The sequence below is a fragment of the Taudactylus pleione genome, unplaced genomic scaffold (assembly GCF_031769625.1).
Source record: "Taudactylus pleione unplaced genomic scaffold, aTauple2 ptg000350l, whole genome shotgun sequence".
Taxonomy (NCBI): Eukaryota; Metazoa; Chordata; class Amphibia; order Anura; family Myobatrachidae; genus Taudactylus; species Taudactylus pleione.
Window position 1 is genome coordinate 2,287,702 of NW_028284751.1, and position 23,082 is coordinate 2,310,783.

Here is a 23,082-nt window from a genome sequence, read left to right on the forward strand (position 1 = left end):
GTAGGCCTTTCTGTCGTTGAGGCTTGTTTTTTCTCGGACCCTGTAACCCTCGTGGGTGGCTGGCTGTGGCGCCTCGGCTGTTTTGCCTTACTAGGTGACCACGTGGTCTTCTGTCCACACCTTTTTAAGGTTCTAGGCATTGGTTTCCTTTGCCTTTCAGGATGCTTACTTTTTGGCGACGGATTCTCCTCTTAGCACAGGAGCGTCCCCACCCTTGGTTGAACTGCTTTGGGACATCCCCAAGGTCAACCCTGTGGACCCCCTATGGATCCTGAAGTAGAAAACAAGAGATATGGTAAGAACTTACCTTTATCTCTGTTTCTACGAAGTCCATAGGGTCCACAGGGCGCCCGCCCTGACGCACCTGGCTTCAAATGGGCTGTGTGGCTGGTCACCGGTTTTCCGTCTCCCATTTCTGTGAGTATGGTTATTTAGTGCTCCAGTTTTCTCTCTCTTTTTCTCTCCTCCTCCGGCCTTTGGCTACTTACAAACTAAGGTACCTCTGGCTTGGGGGGGTTATAGGGAGAGTGGACCCAAGTGCATCCTGGGAGCTAAAAGCTTTAACTGCGTGGTGCCCGGATTTGGTTCCCAACCTATACCCCAAGGTCAACCCTGTGGACCCTATGGACTTCGTAGAAACAGAGATAACAAAGGTAAGTTCTTACCATATCTCTTGTTTTCCTATGCTTCTACCAGCAACAATCCGCTGACTGCAAGAATACTTGTGATCCCCATTGTGCGCGGCTTCATGTTCTTATAGCAGTGTGGTTTGTGTCATTTATTCATGGTTTTCCTTCAGCTACTGATGAGTTTATTACCTGTCCTCAGACCAGCAGTATTTGCAGGGCCTCTCCGTCGGAATAGAAGATTGAGTTATGGACCCAATGCCAAGTGCATTTAGATAACTAGAAGTCGCGTCTACAATGAGAGCGTTCTTTTGTGCTGCAGTCTGTTATCTCATGTCTCCTCTTCCCCGCTCAGGAGCAATACTGGAGGTCTCACATCTTCACGAATCACTCAGACTATCTGTCTAAGAACGGGTACGAATGTGACGAAAGCGTTAAGACTGAGGCCCAAAAAGAACAGCAAGAGTTACTGATGAAGATGTTTGCGGTCAGTATAATTACTTTGGGCGAAGTCTATATAGAGGGTAAATGAGTATTACAGGAGAAGATAGACAGGGTCCACCGATGTTTGCATATAAAGTTTCCATACATTGGCAGAAAGTTGTTTTTTTTTTTGTTTTTTTTTGCATTTACTTAGCCGAGTGCGTTGAATTATATTGGGGAGATAGACTGTAAATTCTGAGGAATAGACAATTTACCGTACCTTGTTCAGCATTGCCATTGCCCATTTTATATTGTCATTTTTGTTGTCACTTCTGTTGATAAATAAAATGTGAGCACTGTAGACAATAGGACGTCCCTTTTACAAAGAGCATGTGTGCGGTTTTTGCTCTCGAAAATATGCCGGTCATTATTCTTTCTCACTCGGGGAGAGATGTACTAAGCTGTGGAAAGAGAGAAAATACCAACCAATCAGTTCCTGTCACTTTACAGACTGTGTTTGAAAAAAATGACACTTAGAAGCTGATTGGCTGGTACTTTTTCTCTCCCCAAGCTTTAGTACATCTCAGTGTTCAATCTCTGGGCAGACAAGGAAGTTCTAGCTAGGCGTAGGATTAGAATCGCTAGCTATTTGCGCTCTCCTGAGACTTTAATGGGACATACACACTAGACGATAAAACTGAACGATAACTGTGTTGTTCAACGATGTATCATTCATATCGTCTAGTGTGTATGGTCCGAGAGTCCAACGATGTGCTATCCCGCAGGCCGTTAACGATTTCCCCTGTCGGCTGTACATGTAGCCCAATCTGGAGATATCGTGAGCGATGCAGCATGGCCGGGCCTCCCCCGCCATCGTGCGCCGCTGGTCGGCATCGGCAAGTGTGTATACACCTGCTGATGCCGGGCACCCCACCGCGGCTGACGTCACTGCATACACACATTGTCTAGTGTGTATGCAGCTTAAGGGCCAAAATTCCAACCCAATTCAGTCTTTCAATGATGCATATAAGATTTTCGCTGCTAAGTGGCATCAGCCTCTTTCTGCTCCTAAATCACAGTGTCCCTTATGATACGACCATCCAGCCGCCATAGATAAAATGGAGCTGACTATAGCAATTTAAGGGAGAACTGGATTTTTAAATGACTGAACTCTTTAAAGTTACTTCCTGACTTCTGCCAGCATCCCTCCAACCCCCATTGCCCTCTACGTTGGACTAACTCCGCCTTTTGCAACCTTTCGCATAAGGTCTGATTTTTGGGTAACTATAAAGAATTAAAGTCTCCAGCTCTCCCTGTGAAAACCCCCCGTGATGTGTCTAAGTGTGTCTCGGCACTGACGACTGGATCTGTGTATACCCACACTTTGTAATGCCCCATTTGCACACGCGTCAAAGAAAGTGTACAGATTGTACGCTCAGTGGTCTATGACCCCTCAACGGTACATTGCTCCTCCTCAGCTTCCTCAATCTTATACATTGTAACTGTAACTAGTCTTTTTTACTTCCTCCGCTTGGAATATCTACTGTACTTTAAATCCCCCTCCCTTCCCAATAATGGTTCTTTGGAGATCCCTCACTGAGGTCACCTCTCACGGATCACTGTGTTTAGCAGGGTCCTGCTCTCGCTGTTACCGGGGACCTGTTGGGGCTGCTTGCGTCTCCCAGTATCGGGGGCGATTTGACACGTTAGCGCTAAGGCTGCTTTGCGCTATTATTGGGTAGGAATTTAATTACAGGGTTGTTTTACAGTGTAAAACCCCTTTATTAGAATACGGTGGAAATTGTATAGTGGTTTCTTTTTTGACTTTCCTCCACTTCAGTAGAGTTTACACTATCACCTGCAAGGCGTTCCACGCAACGTTCTGTAATTCTCCCTAGTGATCTCTTTATATGAGAACCCAGCTGTGCGTAGCTGCTCTCGCCATGACATATAATTGCTTTCAAGATATTTCTAGCTCTGACTTGATGCACCTTGTGCTTTATATTTAGCTGTATGAGAGGGTCGTGGATGGGGGCTGGTTTGGGTCAGCACATGCACACGGTTCATCATCCTCTCTCTCGCCCTCTGCAGTTGTCCTGCAAACTGGAGCGTGAATTCCGCTGCGTGGAACTGGCCGAGCTCATGACTCACAACGTGATGAACCTGGCTATTAAGTACGCCTCGCGCTCTAAGAGACTAATACTGGCCCAGCGGCTGGGAGAGCTGGCTCTGCAGAAGGCGGCCGAGTTGGCGCCTGCCCAGCCGCAGAGTGACGAGGAGGAGGAGGAAGAAGATTTCCGCAGCAGGCTGAATGCTGGGTAAGTGTTCTAGCATCTCCCAGTGCCAGCAATGGCTCTCATTGCTGCCCCAGTGTACTGTATGTGTCATTCAGTTGTTCTAAGGTGGCATCTAGGAGTGAGATATGTGGTGTTCTGTGGTCAGCGGTAAAGGTTAGAAGTACGTCATGTCTTTTAAAAAAACAGCTGTCAGCATGATTTAGCACAGGTGTCGTATGTCCGCTGCTGTGTCATTATACATCCCAGGATGTCCTAACAACAACTCTGTGGCCGGGCATTGCTGGGATGCGTAGTTCCTCAGCGGCTGGAGCGTCGCACGGTGCCTAACGCTTGGTTTAGAAAACTGCTATTTAGTTAACTCCTTTTGTTGATCTTTGGCCCTAATTCAGAGCCGTACGCTCTGAGCAGAGCGCACACTCTGAATGAGGGCCGCCCTCCATAAAAATGGAGCGTCCTCCTGGACGCTCGTATAGCTGTGGGTCACCACCCACAGCCTATACGAGCGTGCAGTTTGATGGCCGCGATGGTCTTGACCATCGTGACCATCGAAACTGCGAGCCGGAGCCTGCGGTTGAGGTTTTCAACCGCAGGCCCCGGAGTGATTTTGGCTCTATCAGAGCCAAAATCACTCCCACTGACATCACTAGTGATGTCAGTGGGCCGGCTTCTGACGGGAGGCGTTCCCGTGGGAACGCCCCCATCAGGGAGGCACGCCCACCAAAGGGGGCGTGCTGTCAATCAACATCGACGGCACGCCCCCTTTGATCAGATACAACGAGCGAAGAAAAGTCCTTCGCTCGTCGCGTCTGGCGCATGCGCACGACGGAGCTCCCGCCGTCGTGCGCATGCGCAGAGCACGACATCGACCCACTTGCGAGCGGACAGCCGCTCGCGAGTGGGTCTGAATCAGGCCCTTTATTCCCTGTCTCCTAATGATTCAATTGAGTGACAGGTGCAGAATATGTCGGTGTCTTTATAAAGGAACTGGTAATACCATTCACTCGTGTCGTGATTGAAACTGGTTACGTATATTTATATTCAAGTGCGACATAGTGTGATGATGATTGTGCCTGAAAGCTGCTCTGCCATTGTTTTACAACACATGGGGCAGTGGGTATCCTTGTTTGATGCTTAATGCCGGTTAAACACAGCCCAATCCAATCACTGGACAGGAAAAGCAAAATCACCGGCAGGTGGAGAAAAGGATGGAGGCGCAGGCCGTCCGAGTTACCTAATCCTGGTGTTCTCTGCATTTGTGCTGCAGGATCCACTTCTGCCGATGTCCGAAATGGTCAGCTGCAGCTGTTTAGCGTTATACGCTCTGCGCGGATGTGCAGCCAGTATTAACCCTTTATTTGGCAAGCGCTGAAACATAATTTTTATTATATTGCTTGAAATTCCTAGAACGTAAACTGGCCAGCACTCGCTTCCTGGAGGTAAAACAAATCGCCCAGGTGCCAATAGTACTAATGGAAAGAAAGATTTAAAGGACAGCGACACTCTCAGGGCTTGTAAACAATGTCGTCTTATTAGTTTTTGTTAAAGTTTGAATGAAACGCATTAAATGTGTAGCTGTGATTTAGTCGTGTAGCACCCGATGCTCCTGGGCTTTAGCCCCCTCCTCCTGGTGATGTCTGCTGTCAGTTATTGGGTGGACAAGGGGAAGGCAGTAAGGGAAGTCCCGTTATAACAATTCCCCCCCCCCCCTACCCCGTAAGAACCCTCACGATGGTAAAGAGGAGGAAGCCCCCTTGTAAGTTGCCCCTGATGATGAGAGGTGAGGAAGCCCCTGGAAGTTAGTGGCCACTGTGAGAATTGCCCAGGCTACTAGAAAAGTGCTGCCGCTGTAAACCCTGCAAGACCCCAAGCAGCACCCATAGCCCAGCAGTAGGGGGATCCCCACCCTCAGGGGTACCCCAGAAGAAACACCACCAGTTCATGTGCATACACCGCACTGGCACCCACTCTATAACACCGCATCCTGTGTTAAACACCGGAGTATGCGGGGACCCACAGGTCCTCGTGCCACACCCGCGACCAGCCTGAGCAGTAGGATTGGGCACCATACACCATGGTGGACAGTTACACCTAGTACCAGGGGCATCATCGCTGCACGTTACGTCAAACCATTGTGAAAAGTAGATGGATTGAGGTATAAATTCCGGCTGCTCAGAATGCCAGCGCCAGAATCTCGACGCCAGTCAGACTCCTGGTAAGTAATGGGGTTGGGGGGGGGGGGGGGGTTAGGGCTAGTCACTGGGAGTGGAGGGTTAGGGGTGAGGTTAGGATACTTAATGACAGGTGTCGTTATCCTAACCCTGTGTCAGGATACTGCCCGCAGGGAGCCTGAGCGCCGACTTCCCATACCCAACCCAAGTAGACAACCTTGCCCGCATCTAATGAAGGCAGCAGCGTGGTAATCGAAGGCAAGATGCAGGAGATCTGGGCACCCAGCTCCTTCCCTGGACCATTTAATGATTTCTTTAAAATAGAGTAATTGTCCCGTGATCACCAGACGATCACTACTGAGGGAGGGGCCGCATTGCTTGAATGAGCTGCCGGAATTTGGGACGTCTGGCTCTTTAAGTGACCCCACCCCAGAACCTGCAGCTGCTCTTTTTTTTTTTTTCCATGTGTTTGTGCTTTAAACTGAGGCATAGATAACGTGGGACAGTGGGGACTGTTCAGCACCTCTGGGCATCCGGGACTTACACAGTGGTGTCAGACGTGGATTATGTGCTAGGGATGGTCCTATCTGCGTCCATAATGGACAGTACAGACCCATTTATGTAGATGGTGTTACAGAATAAATGTATCCAGCCTTTCCTTTTTATATAATGAAGTAGGTGTTTATAATTTCTCTACCTGGTTCCTTGTTGCTGTAATTCTCCGTCTTTCCTGTGATCCTCAGTATAATTCGCAGGCGCACGCTTGATAAGATTACACTGTGTTGGTTTTAACTCTTACTAAGAACACTTAATGCCACAAACAAGACGGATTGGTGCAGCCACTTACATTACGTGCAGGGACTGAGGTTCTGCTTCTGGGAGATTGGGGATTAGCAATAATCTGTACTGCAGTGTAACCACCGACCATTCCATCATATCAGGATTGTCCTCACCTTCCCATGTGTGTTTGTGCCCTATCTGGTCTTCATAACGGTGTTACAGTGCAGGATCGAGGATTTACCTGACCATATATCCTGATTTCATTCAGTTGAGTCTTCTTGTAATTGAAAACCTTTAAGGCACTAAACACTTTATTTTTTATTTTATTTACCATTATAAATGTTTTTTTTGGACATGGAACAGATTAATAGTGAATGGTTTTACATGTTCCGGTGATACATGCTGCAGCATACATATGAATAAGAGGGTAGTTTATATACTGATCCATGTTGGTGAGGAGACATATGGCATAGTCCTTAGTTAAAGGAAAATATGGCTGCATGCGGCGAGCAACTTCTGAATGATTTTTGTTTTCCTGAACCGAGTGATTTTAACAAGACATATAGATCACCCTTTTACTGGCGACTATTGGGAGTAAGCTCCTAGGTCTGCAGCCTAGGGGAAGGCCGGGGCTTCCCAACAACCCCTCAAACGCAAACAGTCAAAACAACTTACTTCCCTGGCGCTAAGGGCTAGAATATCATGTAGGTCACTGTAGGGGTTACTCAAGGAGAAGAGTCAGGAGATGATCAAACCACAAATCTCCGATGTAAGTCTTCCTTACTCAAAGGTGAAATATATGAAATTTAAGATATTCTCCATTTGGTCATATATTCAATTGTTATAGTAGTGGTTCTATATATTTCTTTTTTTTTTTCCACAAAACATATAAATGCAGTTTCCTGGAGTTATTACTCTTATTACAGACTTGAAGAACAACTTTTTTTAAAATCCAAACAATGTCATTCACTTCACAATTTCAGTACCTGTATATTTAAAAATAGGCAGCGATTAAAGTCAGAACATCAAAAACGGAATAAAAAGAAAAAAACAGTGAAAAATAAAGCATAAAATAAAATTGAACGCTTCTCCTATCCACCAATATTCGCCCGTACCTTATATTTCAGTGATTTGCAGATCTTTTTTCATCCTAAGATCAGACCTGTAAATGATGATGGTGTCCATCTTCTCAAATTGTTGTATCCATGAAACGGCCTGCAAAACGGCTGATCGTTACCATACGCTGGCAATCTACAGCCGGAATTGGTCGGTGAAATCCAACATGTTGGACAACCTGGTTCACCGATTCCCATCACTTTTTGGTCAGAATCGGCAATCTGAACCCAATACATTGACAATTTTTTTTTATTTTTTTTTTATACACAATCATCTGCAAAATGCAGAATTGCCACATTTGGTTGCTAATGTATGAGCCCCATTACAATGTCCATCTGCGACGCGTTTCGCGGATGTGTCCGCTTCATCTACCTGACCAGGGTAAGAGGGAGCCAGGTGGGGCATGGCAGTAACAGACTTGGGGTACGCTTGTATTCTTTTCACTGAGATCCAAAATATGACACTGCTGATCTATCTCTGTTTCCTAGTCACACAATCACCCTGTAGTGCCTTTTGTCTGCCTGTGACGCCATGCCCAAAGAATGAATGCCCTATGGTACACGTTTAGTACAGACTGGTTGAGCCGGGCGTTTGCAAAGTAAGAAATAAGATATATACTGAGAGAGAACAGTGCTGTTCTAAATGCGCGGGTAAAGTGAAGGTCCTAATTTTTGCAACCTCACCCGCCAAGTTAGTATTTTTGCAAATAGAAATCCCTGTTTCATTGGTTAGGTACAGTCACTAGCAGAGGGTTTGTTGACTAGATGCTCTCCTTACAGTATGTAGCTACATTGTATCTGCAGACGGATCCAGCTCCTGGTGAACTGTTATGGTGCGTACACACGGTACGATCGTCAGTGATAACGATATCGCTGAACGATCTCCCTGCACCTTCCCGGTGTGCTGGATGGTCGATATCGATCATCCAGCACACCACCGACGAGGACCAGCACCCACGGGTCCCTATAGTAACCTGGTTGATATCGTCCAGGTTGGCCTGCATGCACGGTCGATGGACGATATCTTTATCGCCCATACGTGCCCGCGCATCGCCGGTCGTTGGTGGGATGGAGGCATGATAACGATATCGCTCATAGCGTGCATTTTTATCGTACCGTGTGTACGCACCTTTAGGATCTCCATAAATGGCTTTACATTGTGGAGATGGTAAGTGCACATCTATTAATGGTGCGCTGGAATCCATCGCCGAGAGGTAGTGCTTCTAGGAACTTTGTCGCCCATCACATCTGTGTGTATATCTGCATGTGATCTCCGCAGGTAGCGCTACTAATGAGTCCCTCATGCCGGCAGAATTCCTCACTCCGGATTGCACTTACGAAACTCCCAAGTCTTCAAAGCATTTTCTAGAGCCGTCTCACGTAGAAGTCATGTCCTCGCTGCTAACTACTCCTGCTCCCCCCGTACTTAACACACACGTGTATTGGCCCTGTAAACTTTAGCAATGGGGACAGATCCTTTGTGGGCTGGTGGAGAGTTTATATGCAGTTGCGGAGTGTCACGTGCGTGTCTTCTGCGTGCTCCTTCCCTGTAACCCAGCAGATGCAACTACGGGCGATGCAGAGTTATATACTGTAACCAGACGTTCTCGTAGGCGTATCAGTGCGGGCGTATGGCTGGAATTGTGGGCACGCGGAGTTGGCTGTAAGCGCCTGTACACCTGTTTCCGGACACATGTTTTTCACGAAGGACAGAGCTGGTGAAATTGCGCACTGATAATGAGATGACTGTATCAAACCATGCGCACGGATTGGTGGCGGTATGAACTCTTCATGCGGGCGACTGTGCGCATTTATTTCCATGCAGGCAGTGTGGGAGCAGTCACAGCCGACTGGCGTTCAGCTCTCCCATCAGACCCAGTGTGTCTTCAGAAATATGGGTTTAAAATGTATATGTGATTGCCGCCATTGGGGACGGCGTAGGGACACGACTTAGGGTGCATACACACCAGGACGATATTGGCACGATTTGGCGTTTTGGCACGACAAATTGTGTATGCACAATTGCGCGCTCCCGCTGGGAGGACTGAGGGCATGATGGGGATAAAAAGCAGGACTGAGGGCATGATGGGGATAAAAGCAGGACTGAGGGCATGATGGGGATAAAAGCAGGACCGAGGGCATTATGCTGTCAATGTTAATTAAAATAAGCCCTACCCCGAAAATAAGCCCTATGGAGTTTTTTTGACCAAAAAAAAAAATAAGACAGTGTCTTATTATTGGGGAAACATGGTATAACACCCTGGCCGTCTGTACAAACTCTGTATTAATATTGTGATGCGATAGTGGAACTTTGACAAAGTATCACATTTCTTCAGGGTCCATAGGGTCCACAGGATCTACCTTTGGGGTATGTAGTTGGAGAGATCCATTGCACCAAACAGCTACAGCTTTAAAGCTCCCAGCATGCACTGGTCCTCCTCCCTATATACCCTGCCCCCAGCCACAGGCATTCCGTTTTTTTGTTTGGTGCGCGGCAAGTATCCAGACGCACCTGTTTAACAGCGGGACTGCCTAGACAGTCCCAGGCTTTTATTTTATGATTTACCTTCGTTTTTTTGAACTTCTGAGTTTAGCGGTACTAGGCGCGGCCTGTTGGATCATCGTGGGCGTTTAAACATGGCGCCTCGGCTGAACAGCTGTGCAACGCAGCCATTTGGTCTTCCGTCCATACCTTTATTACATTCTATGCATTTGATACTTTTGCCTCCCAGGATGCTTTCTTTGGACGGCGAATTCTCCTCTCTGCTCAGGAGCGTCCCCACCCTTAAGGGAACTGCTTTAGAACGTCCCCAAGGTAGATCCTGTGGACCCTATGGACCCTGAAGAAGAAAATTAGCGTTATGCTATAACATTACCTCAGTTAACTCTTTCTTCGATGTCCTCAGGGCACCCACCCTGATGCACCTGGCCTCAGTTGGGATCTGTTCTTTGCCTTTTTGTATCACTGATTCCCTTTTCGTATTTTGAGAGTGTACTTCCTTCTCCACTTTGCGTCTCTTGCCGTTAGACTTGTTTACAAACTGAATGCCTGTGGCTGGGGGCAGTGTATATAGGGAGGAGGACCAGTGCATGCTGGGAGCTTTAAAGCTGTAGCTGTTTGGTGCAATGGATCTCTCCAACTACATACCCCAAGGTAGATCCTGTGGACCCTATGGACCTCGAAGAAAAAGAGTTAACTGAGGCATGTTATTCCATAACTCTAATTTTCTGCAGCACTAAAGTGAGTGTGTGGAAGCCCAGGGGACAACCTAGGTTACGTGACTGTATATTGTCATTTCTGTATAAAACCTTTGTCATTAATGTGATACCCCCCCCCAAGTTATTGTATTGTGAGATTGGGAGAGGGTTCTCGTACCCCATAACACAAGGGAGAGGACTATGGGGAAGAGAAGGCAATTAATGGAAACTATACTGAATAAATTGTTCAAATGTAGAAACTGCATGAAGTCCTGTAACTAAAATTTATTTTTTTAGACCTATTTCCCAAATATTTTAAAGTAAACAATATGAAACTGTGGTTCCTTAGTGATGACGAGTATTTATGGTTTTAAACAAAATACGGTGGTGTTCCTCCAGATACAACAGGAGTGCCACAGAGTGGGGAGAACCGAAGCCAGCCGCGCAGGAGGAGCAGGACGTGGATGGAGAGGACGACTATGAGGAACCGGAACAAGAGGAGCCTCCAGAAACCCCCAAACTGAGAGCAAAGACGGGTCTGTTCCAGCAATCACTACAGCGCTCATTGCTAACCCCTACGCCTGCCGACATGGGGCTCATTCCGAGGCGGGCGCACTGCCAATGTCAGACGTAGTGGAGTGATATTTTGCTACTGCGCATGCGTATAGATCGCTCCGCGCGTTCTTTACGATTGTGTCCCTACAGATTTCAGACGCACGCGGTATTTGCATAAAACCGCAGACGGGCAACTGCCAGTTGCCGCTTCTGCGTCCACCCCTGAATCAGCCCCTAATATTTGCATAGCTCCGCCCACCTTTCATGTCTGACTCCAAATGTTTTTTTTTATAAAAATTGTCAGGATTGGCTGCTATAATCCAAACTTTAATTCAGCGTTTAAATATAGACACAGTGTAACGTCTCCCTGGAGGTATTACAGTATGAGGACAGGGGGGTTAGTTTGCGCGGTCACCATTCCGGTTGGAACCGGGCAGATTTATATTGTCGCTGACCAAGTTTGTTTTAGAAACAAAAGGTTTACAGACAGGATAGCTGGTGTAACTATTTATCCCTCCTGTTTTCCCAGCAGTAACTTCTTCCAGCAAGAGCATCACGTCACCTGAGCAGCCCACTGCGATGGCTGGTAAGCGGTTTTCCTGTTAGCACGCTCGTCCTCTGCCTCATTATTATACAGTGATTACGGATCCATTTTCTCTTCCCTCAGGGGCAATCGTGTCCAGCAGCCAAGGCAGGGTCAACCCTTTCAAGGTGCTTTCTTTTCTTTTTATTTCAATATTGTAAACCTTCGGGCTGTAAATGCAATGATCTCCTTATGTGTTCCATATGGTAATAAAATTCAGCTTTAAGTAGAACGGAGTTTTATAATGCAACGTGGACAGCTGCGGGAGGGGGAGGGTTAGGTTTAGGGCTCCCGGGGTGGACTTAGGGTTAGGCACCCCCCCGGGAGGTTAGGGTTAGGCTAGGGGAAGGGGGGGTTAGGGTTAGCCACCCGCCCGGGGGGAGGTTAGGGCTAGGCACTCCCCCGGGAGACTTGGGTTTAGGCGGCGGGGAAGGGGGGGTCAGGTTTAGGCACTTAGATGGGGGATTAGGATTAGGCACAAGGGGAGGGGAGGTTAGGGTTAGGCACCCCTAAAGGAGGGTTAGGGGTAAAATTAGGTTAGTTTATACTTAGCTTTAGGACGATCGGCATTTCATCCTCTGTTGGGCAGCCGCTGCTGGGATTTGAACCGCCAGCCATGCGGCCGGCGGTGAATCATACCGAATGCATTAATGCTGCTCACCGTGCGAATGCGGGTTTTTTATTTATTTATATATTTATATAAAGTCTTCAGTTTCCAAAACTACATTTCTTTGTTTGGAGTCGCCCTTTATCTTCCCCTCAGGACAGTTCACAAACTCTACCCTGAACATTTATCTCGGAAAGTTCCTATAGTATCAGGAAGGGACATACATATCGTGCGTGGATGTACAGGAGCAATATTATCTCTAGTTCTATTAGCCTGGGGGCGAAGAATGAGTCACAATATCAATTTAAAGAAATCTTAATTTAAAGCCTTCAAATACATCACGCAATGATCTTGGCAATAGGTAACCGCTGCTCATGGAAGCGGCTTTAGCCGTCCGGTGTAGTTAGGGGATTTGTGTTTTTTGGGGTTTTTTGGGGTTTTTTTTTCTTCAGTCCTGATAAAAGTGCAGAATATTTTGCTAAAAAAAACAACTTTGTACAGGTTCTGTGTTCAGTAAAACGAAGACACGGCTATAACATTGCAGGAAATACATTAAATGAACTATACGGGAAAGCAGGGATGGACTGGGGCTGTAGATCAGCCCTGGGTGCCCAGCTCTCGCGAAGGGGGCGTGTGTTAAGTTTCAAGGGGGCGTGCTGCGAGTCACAGGGACATGGCCTCTCGACATGCCCCTGTCTCTTCCCGGCCCATCACTGCCGCCACCCTTTCCCTCGCCCTGAGCTCATATCATGTATCCGGTGGCGTGGGGTGGAGGGCAGGGGCACTTCCGCCCTCCTCGAGCCGGCCCTGAGGCTATTGGCCCTTCTGGCATTTGACATAAGTTCTAGATGGCCAATCCCGCCCTGCGGGCCAGTGTAGTACTAATTCTGTACTAAATGGAGCTAGGAGTATTTTGGATCTCCATTCGTAGTCCAATTATTTCCTTAGTTTTTCCTGCTGTCCCTAGTTATATTTTTATATGGGAAAGTGGAGGAGGCACCCAGCCCGCACAGAGGTGCTTTTCTTTAGTCCCATCCTCCTGTGCCGGTTACAGAGCTGTGTGCTGACCCCCTGTACCCTGGCAGCGGCCCAAGTGATATCATAACGCAACCCCGTGACATGAGACCTGTCCCTTTCCCTGTGCCACACTCCTGGGCTCTATAGCGATAAATCCACCTTTTGGTCTGTTCTGCATTTTTAAATACTTTACAGCAAAACCAGAATAAAATGACTTTAACATTTGTGTGTGGTCCCGGGCCCAGGTGGCTTGTCTGACGATCTACTACAAACAGTTTCCGAAATTCCTTATTCTTATTTAGCTAAACCAATTTAATACAAGGGCTTCTCATTAGCGTAAAGATAAAGCGGGAAACGCCAAGGGAAAAGATATTGTGCACACTGTGTGATAAAATAAAATAAAAAATCCCTTTAATTCGTATACGCTATTCACTTTTTTCAGATGTGTGCACATACATCTTACCTCCATATGCTACAAGTCACATTAAACATAACGCGCCAGGGCCATGCGATTCAGTAGCGCTGAGTGTCTTTTAATGCAACGTTTTGCCTGTGTCTCTTTCACAAAGTGATGTGAATAGGCTGCACAAGCAGCTTCTGCTGATTAAAATGATATGCGACATGCCTATGTTCTGTGTGCGGCTGTATCTCCATGCAGAATGCTACGTTACAGTGTCAGCGGCTGTGACACTGTAACGTAGCATTTAGCATGCAGGTACACCCGCAGTTGCACACAGAATATAGGCATGCCGCATATCATTTTAATCAGCAGAAGCTGCCGGTTCGTCCTATTCACATAACTTTGCGAATAAGACACATTTGAAGGTAAAAAGTCGCACAAAAAGACACTCAGCGCTAACGAGTGGCATGGCGAGACTAGAAGGGCTGTTTAATGTGCATGGAAGTAAGATGTATGTGGACACATCTGTAGGTGAGTTTTCTTCACACTTGTTAATGAAATGTCTGGCCACATGCCATGGATTTTTATTTATTTCTGACCTTCAGAGAATCGTAAATAGTGGTGATACAGCAACAGGTTTTTTTTGTATAAAAATAACAATTGCGCTCACAATGTCTAAGGGTAAACAGGCAACTTTAATAAGGGGGTAAATCCTTATCCCCTCATTAATGGTGGTTGCTCAAACAATTTATAAGGACATTACAGGTGCGTGGCTAAAAAAAAACTTCCCCCAGACCCCTGCACATAGGCCAGTAAAGAAATTTTCATCCTATAGAATAATAGTAATTGCAGAGATCTCCGTACATAAATTTACAAATATATGGTTCAGCCACACCACGGCGTCTGTTTTCTAGTGGTCCTAATGATACGTGATGATCGCACCCATTTTGGGTCATACTGTACATTTATGGATTTTCTTATGCTACATAATAGCACCTTTATGTAATTCTAAATTGAGAACTAACTCAGCTGGAGGCACCCCAGGAACCTTCAATATGGCACTACAAGGGCCAGCACACCCTCCAACTACAGATCCCATCCATGCCTCTCAGAACATTATCATCATCAGACAAAAAAACATTCCTCCATCACTCTTCTGTCAGAGTCCCAGTGATGCTTGACACGCGTTTCGCCACCCGGCTGCCTGCTTTATCAGAAGAAATCTTCCATTGCAAAAAGGGATCTATTTTAGGGACTGTTCCTGCATTAACATTTATCTCAATTTGCCTTTAACTGCATAAATTCAAAGTCTAAGACTCCTCACCGGCCCCATGATGTGAGAGTAGAGCAGAGTAGGTTAGGGAGGTAGCCTTCTTTCCACGGAAGGTACAGACTAACAGCCAAAACGGAGATTCAGAGATATTAGAGGTACCCCTCCACTGTGCACAGCGTGCCTGAGTTGCAGATAACAAAAAGATATTTGGGTTGGAAGGCCAGAGGTGAAGGGTAGATAAGCGAAGAAGTGGAGAGACCTATCATGATATAACGACCAATCGCGGCCGCACCATAGGACGGCCACACAGATCTGCCCTCAAGTTTATCTACTTCTGGGAAGGCAGGGGGGGTTTCTCCAAAATGGAGAGCAGGGGTCAAGCGAAAAACTGATAATCGTTTAGTCATGTGATGCACAAAGGACGAGATGGCAGCCAAACAATCGCCAGGTGGATTACATAGTTTTTTCGGCGATCTTACATTTGAGTAGGATTTCCTATTCTAGATAAGTGACTGCGCATTCCGCCAGGTGGGGGAGTGTAACTGCATGGCATAGGACGCCCTCCCGCTGTGCGCTCTGGTGATGGGCTGTGTTATGTTATTGTTTAGGAAGTTGTATATTTATGGTCTTTGTATTCCGTGTATACTCCTCCTGCCCCAGGGATGTGCTCGTCAGGTAACTGCAGGCTGCTCGGCTGGAGGAGGATTGTCAGACATTATTCAGTTATTGTTTTCCTGTTGTGTGTGTGGGTGAAAATTATCTCTCGCATGAACTAACCCAATAATGGGGGAGATGTATCAAATATTGGATGGAGAGATAAAGTGGGAGAGAAATAAGAACCAACCAATCAGCTTCTGTCATTTTACAGTCTGTGCTAGACCGTTTGAAGCTGACCAACTTGTTTTCTAAAGAAATGTGTTAGATGTTTATTTTTTTTTAATGTATAATTATTTTAGTCCACAAAATGCTCGTTTCTGGAGCGTGTCTTATAATGATCTTGTATCATCACCAGGTATCCGCAAGCCAGAAAAGCCCAGCACTGGCCGGGAACTCCACGCGCATCCTAGATAACATGAGCAAACTGACTAAGAAGCCCCCGGTGGCTGTAAAGCAGGCTGCGAGCAAGTCGGATTCTGTGCTCATAAAGCCCCTCCCCCCGCGGGCAAAGCCTAAGAAGGTAATTTGCATAGACCCGTTCTGTTTCCATCTCTCACCTGATCTATAGGTTCCCAGCCCAGGAAATGGCTTCGAGCTGCTCTTTGCATCATGTTGTAGGTTAGGGGATGTTTGTTTTTTACTAGATGTTTTCTCTAATGGGTTTGAAGTGTTCCTGTTGCCTACTGCGGATTCTGTATACGGGCCAACACAGCCCATTGCTGTGTTGGTTTGTCTGGCAGGAAAAGAAACCCTGTAACTTTCAGGCACAAAGTGCCTCATGCCTCAGTGGGGTCACTAGTACCTTCTCAATGGATAGCCTGAACAAAGGGTCAACTCAAATAACCCAAATCAGTCTTCTCCCCAGGGCCTTTTTCACAGACACACCTCCCGGCATTTTCGCCAAACCATCCAGCTGTCAATCCATAATACGTAGATTCTATACCAGCATCCGTGATTGGCAGAGAGTCACAGCAGCAGGTACCCAGGGCTGGCCTGACTTATACAAGAGTTCACTGAGCGCATAGAACGCCAGCCAGGGCACAGTGATCAACAAATGCTCACTGAGCAGAGCTGCCCCCTGCTGGTAGAAAGATCCCGGAGGGCTCGCCCTCCTCTGTGCCTCAACCTCTGCTCACCCCGCACTGGTGGCGAGCATTGCAGACAAAACAGCGCCTCCTACACGGAGCCCGACAAACAGTAAGTGAGATGCTGTGATGGGTTGGCATTAGCTTTGCCGTCTTCATACATGTTCCAAAGCAAGAAATGTAAACACGTATATTTAAACTCCATGCTCACATGTATGTTCCCCATACATGTGATCTATACACACTTACAGCTTGGTCCTAGCTTGGGCTCCCAGTGTCCTCATTGTCAAAGGAAAGTCCCTGTATTTTCCACCCAAATACTTTTGCAATACTTATTTGATCATCCTTTAAACTTCTGAGAAATACAGTCGGCATATATATTTTTATGTCAACTTTTTTGTTTAATCATTTATTTATTCGTTTTTACTGTATTCGGGAACCTAGAAATGAGGTGTAAATGTAATATAAACTGATCTGTCTGCTGTTTAAAGGCGGTAAGAAGGTCTGCTGCAGTTTATTTGTAGATCGAAGTCCGTGACTAAGCAGTGTGTGGAACGCCCTCAGAAATATGACCAAGTGCAATGACCAACTGAGTAGATAGAGCGATTCTGACACTTTAACCTATAGATATATATATTTTCCCCTATTTGTATCCAATTCTGTGTAAGCAAAATCTGTATACTGCAAACTGGTGAACGTGGCTGATTTATTTCAGCTGGGCGTAGAAACTTGAACCTTTGAGTTCTCTTACTTTTGCCCCAATCTAGAAGCAACCAATCATGTGTGCGCCAGTTACTATGTGTTCAGTTTTTATTTGTAACGAGTCAAACTCCAAGGTATCTTTATTTTCTGTTAGGGCCAGGCTACGTTATTCCAAAATATCCAACCTAAAGCCAATGTGAAGAAAACACAAGATAAAGAGAAAAACATTCCAGTTCCATCTCCGAGCTCAGCGCCGGAGAACACCGAGCCAAAAAGGTAGGTTGAGCCCTCCCCGACCCGATCGCCATTCTAATGTCCTTTTAATTACTGTGTTGTTGGTCATTCCACAATACTTTGTGTGCTGTTTTTTATATCGGCATTGTGCTGCACCTTTCCTGCACGCTGTACCACACTCCCACCCACCACTGCTGTATACATCTAAGATTATATGCAGTAGTAATCCTGTCCATCGCCCTGCATATCTGTGTGCGCTTTAACCCCAGGCCATTCGAGATGAATCCTGCTTTCCCATTGGCTGGACGACTCCCCCCATTGGGACCCTCCTCCTAACCTTTGTCTGATTTAAGCTGCTCTCAGTTTTTCCTGTTCATTTTTTGTGTGCAAGCACCCTATAGAGGATATCTTCATGCAACTTAGTAATAATACTCCAGTAACCACCCACATACGTATTAAATGTTTAATTATAGATGTGTTTATGCTTGGATGTACATTATCCTGTCTATATCTCATGATCTCCTCTAGCAAAAAGGCTTCACTATGAAATACCGCGAGGATGGCTTGGTTATCTATTGAGGCCCTTACTTAATAAGAAAGTGATAATTCTCATTACCTAACCAGCCTGGGGGGGGCTTCTGGTGGGGGTCCTATCCTCCTGGCCCCTCTCCGCCTTCTGAAGCGAAATGTGTGTGTTTCTCAGACACAAGACTTCTATTCATGGGTTTTAAGCGTGGCAATTTGTACACACACTAACTCGGAGCAGATCTGGGCCTGGCAGTAGACATGTGTAACGAATAAATCTAATTTAAAAACTCTGTGGCTTGGCATTAAAATAATATGGAGCGCAGACACGAACGGCCCAGGGCTGTATACTTCTGCAATGTTGCATCATTATTTTGTTTGTCAGTGAATTATCTCCGTAGCGGAAGGAAAATAAACTGGAAACCTTGTAATTTCATCTTCTCTGTACTAACTGCTTATGTTTCCCCATAGAACCACAAATTCGGCTTTAACTAAATATTTAGAATATAGTCCTCTAGAGAATAAGTGTAACGTCCATTCGGTAGCCGTAGTCTATTTAAAAATAAAATGACCTAAAATAGGTTGATGTCAAATGGTCGACACAGAAAAGGTCAACATGTGGGGGGGGGTTTTCAGCATTTTTCATGACATTTAGGGTTAGGATGAGGGTCAAGGCACTTGGCAGAGGGTTAGAGTTAGGCACCAGGTAGAGGGTAAGGTACACATCAGAACAATGTGTATCCCAGCCGACCCGACGCCCGATGTAAGGATATTTCGGGCGGCCGTACACACTGCACAATATACCCTTCTATCCTGCATTCACCTCCGTGGGGTTGTCAGCGACCTCGGCCCATCTGACAATGCATCACATCAGATAGGACGACGACACACTTGATCGCGCAATTGAGGGTACACTTTATATCGTTTCGATCCGCGTCGATGCGATATATCTGCCAATATATCGCCTGATGTGTACCCAGCCTTAGAGTTAGTCACAAGGGGGGAGGATTAGGTTAAAATAACACTCAAGAAAATGTCAGCCATTTGTGTTGACATTTTGTTCCTAACGACCTAAGTTCATGTCGACCTTTTTAACGGTCGACCATACGACACTGTTGACCTATTTCTGTCGATCATCTGTTGTCGACCTATTGATTGTCTATCTAGCCACTGTCAGTGTTTTGTAGCAAACCCCTAAAAAAAGATAACTTGAGTGCTACTAATAAGATGTCTAGTTAGATAGACTGTAGCAGCGGATGTATTCATGTGACACATTCACTGGAATCACCGACTTATTAGACACAAACCTAAACGTTCCTGCAACGTCTCTATTAATGGAATGGTTGTCTGTTAGTTTCTAGCTTCCCAGCAATAAATGGGATCTTATAACTTCAGTTAAAACAAATTACTAGTGGCTCAAATTATACATAGTACGCAGTGGTGTGTAGTGATAATGCTTTTACCTTTATTCACAGACCCAAAACCGGCTTCCAACTTTGGTTGGATGAGAATCGGACGAGTATTTTGTCTGAGGACTCTGAACTTGAGGAGTCTGAAATTATTAAGGAGGGGATGAACCGATTCAGGGCACTGACTAATGAGGAGAGGATGGTGAGTACAGCTAATGACTGGTATGGGGAACCATGGTCTACACTGGTAAGGTTAGGGCACTGACTAATGAGGAGAGGATGGTGAGTACAGCTAATGACGTGTATGGGGAACCATGGTCTACACTGGTAAGGTCAGGGCACTGACTAATGAGGAGAGGATGGGGAGTACAGCTAATGACTGGTATGGGGAACCATGGTCTACACTGGTAAGGTCAAGGCACTGACTGATGAGGAGAGGATGGTGAGTACAGCTAATGACTTGTATGGGGAACCATGGTCTATACTGGTAAGGTCAGGGCACTGACTAATGAGGAGAGGATGGTGAGTACAGCTAATGAATGGTATGGGGAACCATGGTCTACACTGGTAAGGTCAAGGCACTGACTGATGAGGAGAGGATGGTGAGTACAGCTATGACGTGTATGGGGAACCATGGTCTACACTGGTAAGGTCAGGGCACTGACTGATGAGGAGAGGATGGTGAGTACAGCTAATGACTGGTATGGGGAACCATGGTCTACACTGGTAAGGTCAGGGCACTGACTGATGAGGAGAGGATGGTGAGTACAGCTAATGACGTGTATGGGGAACCATGGTCTACACTGGTAAGGTCAGTGCACTGACTAATGAGGAGAGGATGGTGAGTACAGCTAATGACTGGTATGGGGAACCATGGTCTACACTGGTAAGGTCAAGGCACTGACTGATGAGGAGAGGATGGTGAGTACAGCTAATGACTTGTATGGGGAACCATGGTCTACACTGGTAAGGTCAGGGCACTGACTAATGAGGAGAGGATGGTGAGTACAGCTAATGAATGGTATGGGGAACCATGGTCTACACTGGTAAGGTCAGGGCACTGACTAATGAGGAGAGGATGGTGAGTACAGCTAATGACTGGTATGGGGAACCATGGTCTACACTGGTAAGGTCAGGGCACTGACTGATGAGGAGAGGATGGTGAGTACAGCTAATGACGTGTATGGGGAACCATGGTCTACACTGGTAAGGTCAGGGCACTGACTAATGAGGAGAGGATGGTGAGTACAGCTAATGACGTGTATGGGGAACCATGGTCTACACTGGTAAGGTCAGGGCACTGACTGATGAGGAGAGGATGGTGAGTACAGCTAATGACTTGTATGGGGAACCATCGACCACACTGGTAAGGTCAGGGCACTGACTAATGAGGAGAGGATGGTGAGTACAGCTAATGACTTGTATGGGGAACCATCGACCACACTGGTAAGGTCAGGGCACTGACTAATGAGGAGAGGATGGTGAGTACAGCTAATGACATGCATGTTGAACCATGGTTCACACTGGCAAGGACAAGTCTTAGACCAATGTGCTTCTCAGCTATTCTGTTACACCACAGGAAAATAATGCCCAGTGCGTGAAAACTCAGTCAGATTTTTTGAAGTGTAAATCACCTCTGATCCTGGGAGGGTTTAATAATAATAATAAAATGAATATATAATTTTAATTCTCTTATTAGATGTGGACAGAAAGAGCCAAAAGTGACGATTCTACAGAATCAAAGAAGAGGAAACGGGAAGAGCAGGAGAATCGGGAGTCAGCGGAAAGTCCTGCGGCAGAGACACAGGATGACGCCGGTTTGGGCAAGAAGCGCAAGTCTTTCGATCAGTCCACCAACAGCAAGCTGTCGGCATTTGCATTTAAAAAGGACTGAGAGATCTTTCATAAGAACGATTGTCCTTTCTATTTCTGCGAGAGCGCAATTGTGGCGGGACTTTGTCTTGGAAGATTCCGTTTGCTCTTTACGCCCTGTTCGGGCGCCTTAAGCGGTGGATGTGTTTCATGGATTCGGTTCTTATGGACAAGCTCGGCAATATTTAAATAACCTCCATCAGGACTTTGATGTGTAAATCATCCCATGTAACTGGATTGATGAATCAACCTGCTATAACCATTTCCAGAGGCCTCTGCCAAATGATTGCCTGGTCAGACCACACTGGGCAATGTCTGCGAACTCCGTGCTTTACCCACTCAATTACTGCATAACAGTAGAGGTGGGGGTAACAGTGTGCGCATTAGACAGCCCAACCCATGTACATGGCAAATACTGCAATAAAAGTATATTTCAACTATTGGTATAATCAGATTTCCAGCAGTCCCATCCAAACGGTATTTCATGGATAACTCTAGGCACAAGAATAGTTTTGTCTTTGTCCTGTGACAAAGCATCTGTGAAACGATCGCACGCACATTTAATTGCGTCATTTTAAATGCGTTGGAGCAAACTTACTTAATTTTTCTGTTCACTATTGAATGTGAAACTTTATATTTTCCTCTCTTTTGTCATCTAGTTTTTATGGATTTGTTTGGCTTATTGTACATGTATTTGATGCATAATTGTTAAAGAAAAGGTTGAATGTGTTGTAAATAAAGATTTGTACAATGACCCCGTTACTTGTCTGCATGATATGTATTCGTTCTGGAAGCGTAACTTGATTGGGAAATCCACAGTGACCCCTATACAATACAGCAGGGGGTATACAACATGCAGCCCTCCAGCTGTTGTGTAACTACACATCCCACCATGCTCTGCCATTGTTTTGCCTTTAGGGCATGATGTGACCGGGTATGCTGGATGATGTGACAGGGCATGCTGGGATGTGTAGTTCCACAGCCGATGGAGTGCCAAATGTTGAATACCTCTACAAAGTCACTGGGTGGATGGGCGAAGGCCTGGACACACCCAACACAAGATCAATGGGGACAGAACACACAAAAAAAGCCTAGGGCAATAGGGCAATCTGTATGTATTCTAAACGCGCCCAGAAACTTAAATAGCTGAACAATTCTAAAAATATGCGACTCTGTCACCAGGAATATATTCAAAAACACTTCTTTATTATACACCGTAAGTACTTGAAGTAATACGTTAATGTTGCAGTACAAAAGGTGGCAGTAATAACCTGTTCTCCTTCTACAGATGGAGGCTTCTCCACAAATAAAGACAGAGAATATGGAACGCCCGCTATATAGTCCCACACTTGAGAACAGTGGGCCTGGTTCAACTCGGATCGCAGTTGCTTATACGCACGCAATCGGCCGATTGTTGCATACTGCGTATGCATCGCAGTGTGTGATATAGCTAATGCGATTGGGTCAGCGATCGCAGAGGCCACGCAGACCCAAAGTAGAGTGATTGACAGGAAGTGCCGTTTGTGGGTGGTGACAGGCGGTGGGGGGGGTCGTTG

The 23,082-nt window shown here is 46.2% G+C and overlaps 1 protein-coding gene across 3 annotated transcripts in view; it reads left to right on the forward strand.

Annotated features, from left to right (window-relative positions):
- WDHD1 (WD repeat and HMG-box DNA binding protein 1) overlaps positions 1-22,276 on the forward strand; it is an 80,183-nt gene extending 57,907 nt beyond the window's left edge. For 2 of the 3 annotated variants that reach the window (XM_088444140.1, XM_088444141.1), the window contains exons 18-26: positions 982-1,113; positions 3,141-3,367; positions 11,007-11,143; positions 11,692-11,748; positions 11,830-11,873; positions 16,055-16,219; positions 17,641-17,762; positions 19,721-19,856; positions 21,354-22,276. In XM_088444140.1, the coding sequence (XP_088300266.1) occupies positions 982-1,113; positions 3,141-3,367; positions 11,007-11,143; positions 11,692-11,748; positions 11,830-11,873; positions 16,055-16,219; positions 17,641-17,762; positions 19,721-19,856; positions 21,354-21,548 (1,215 nt within the window). In that variant the 3' untranslated portion in view covers positions 21,549-22,276. The remainder of the gene's footprint in view (positions 1-981; positions 1,114-3,140; positions 3,368-11,006; positions 11,144-11,691; positions 11,749-11,829; positions 11,874-16,054; positions 16,220-17,640; positions 17,763-19,720; positions 19,857-21,353) is intronic. The other variant, XM_088444142.1, reaches the window with a different exon arrangement.
- The last annotated feature ends 806 nt before the right edge of the window (positions 22,277-23,082 follow it).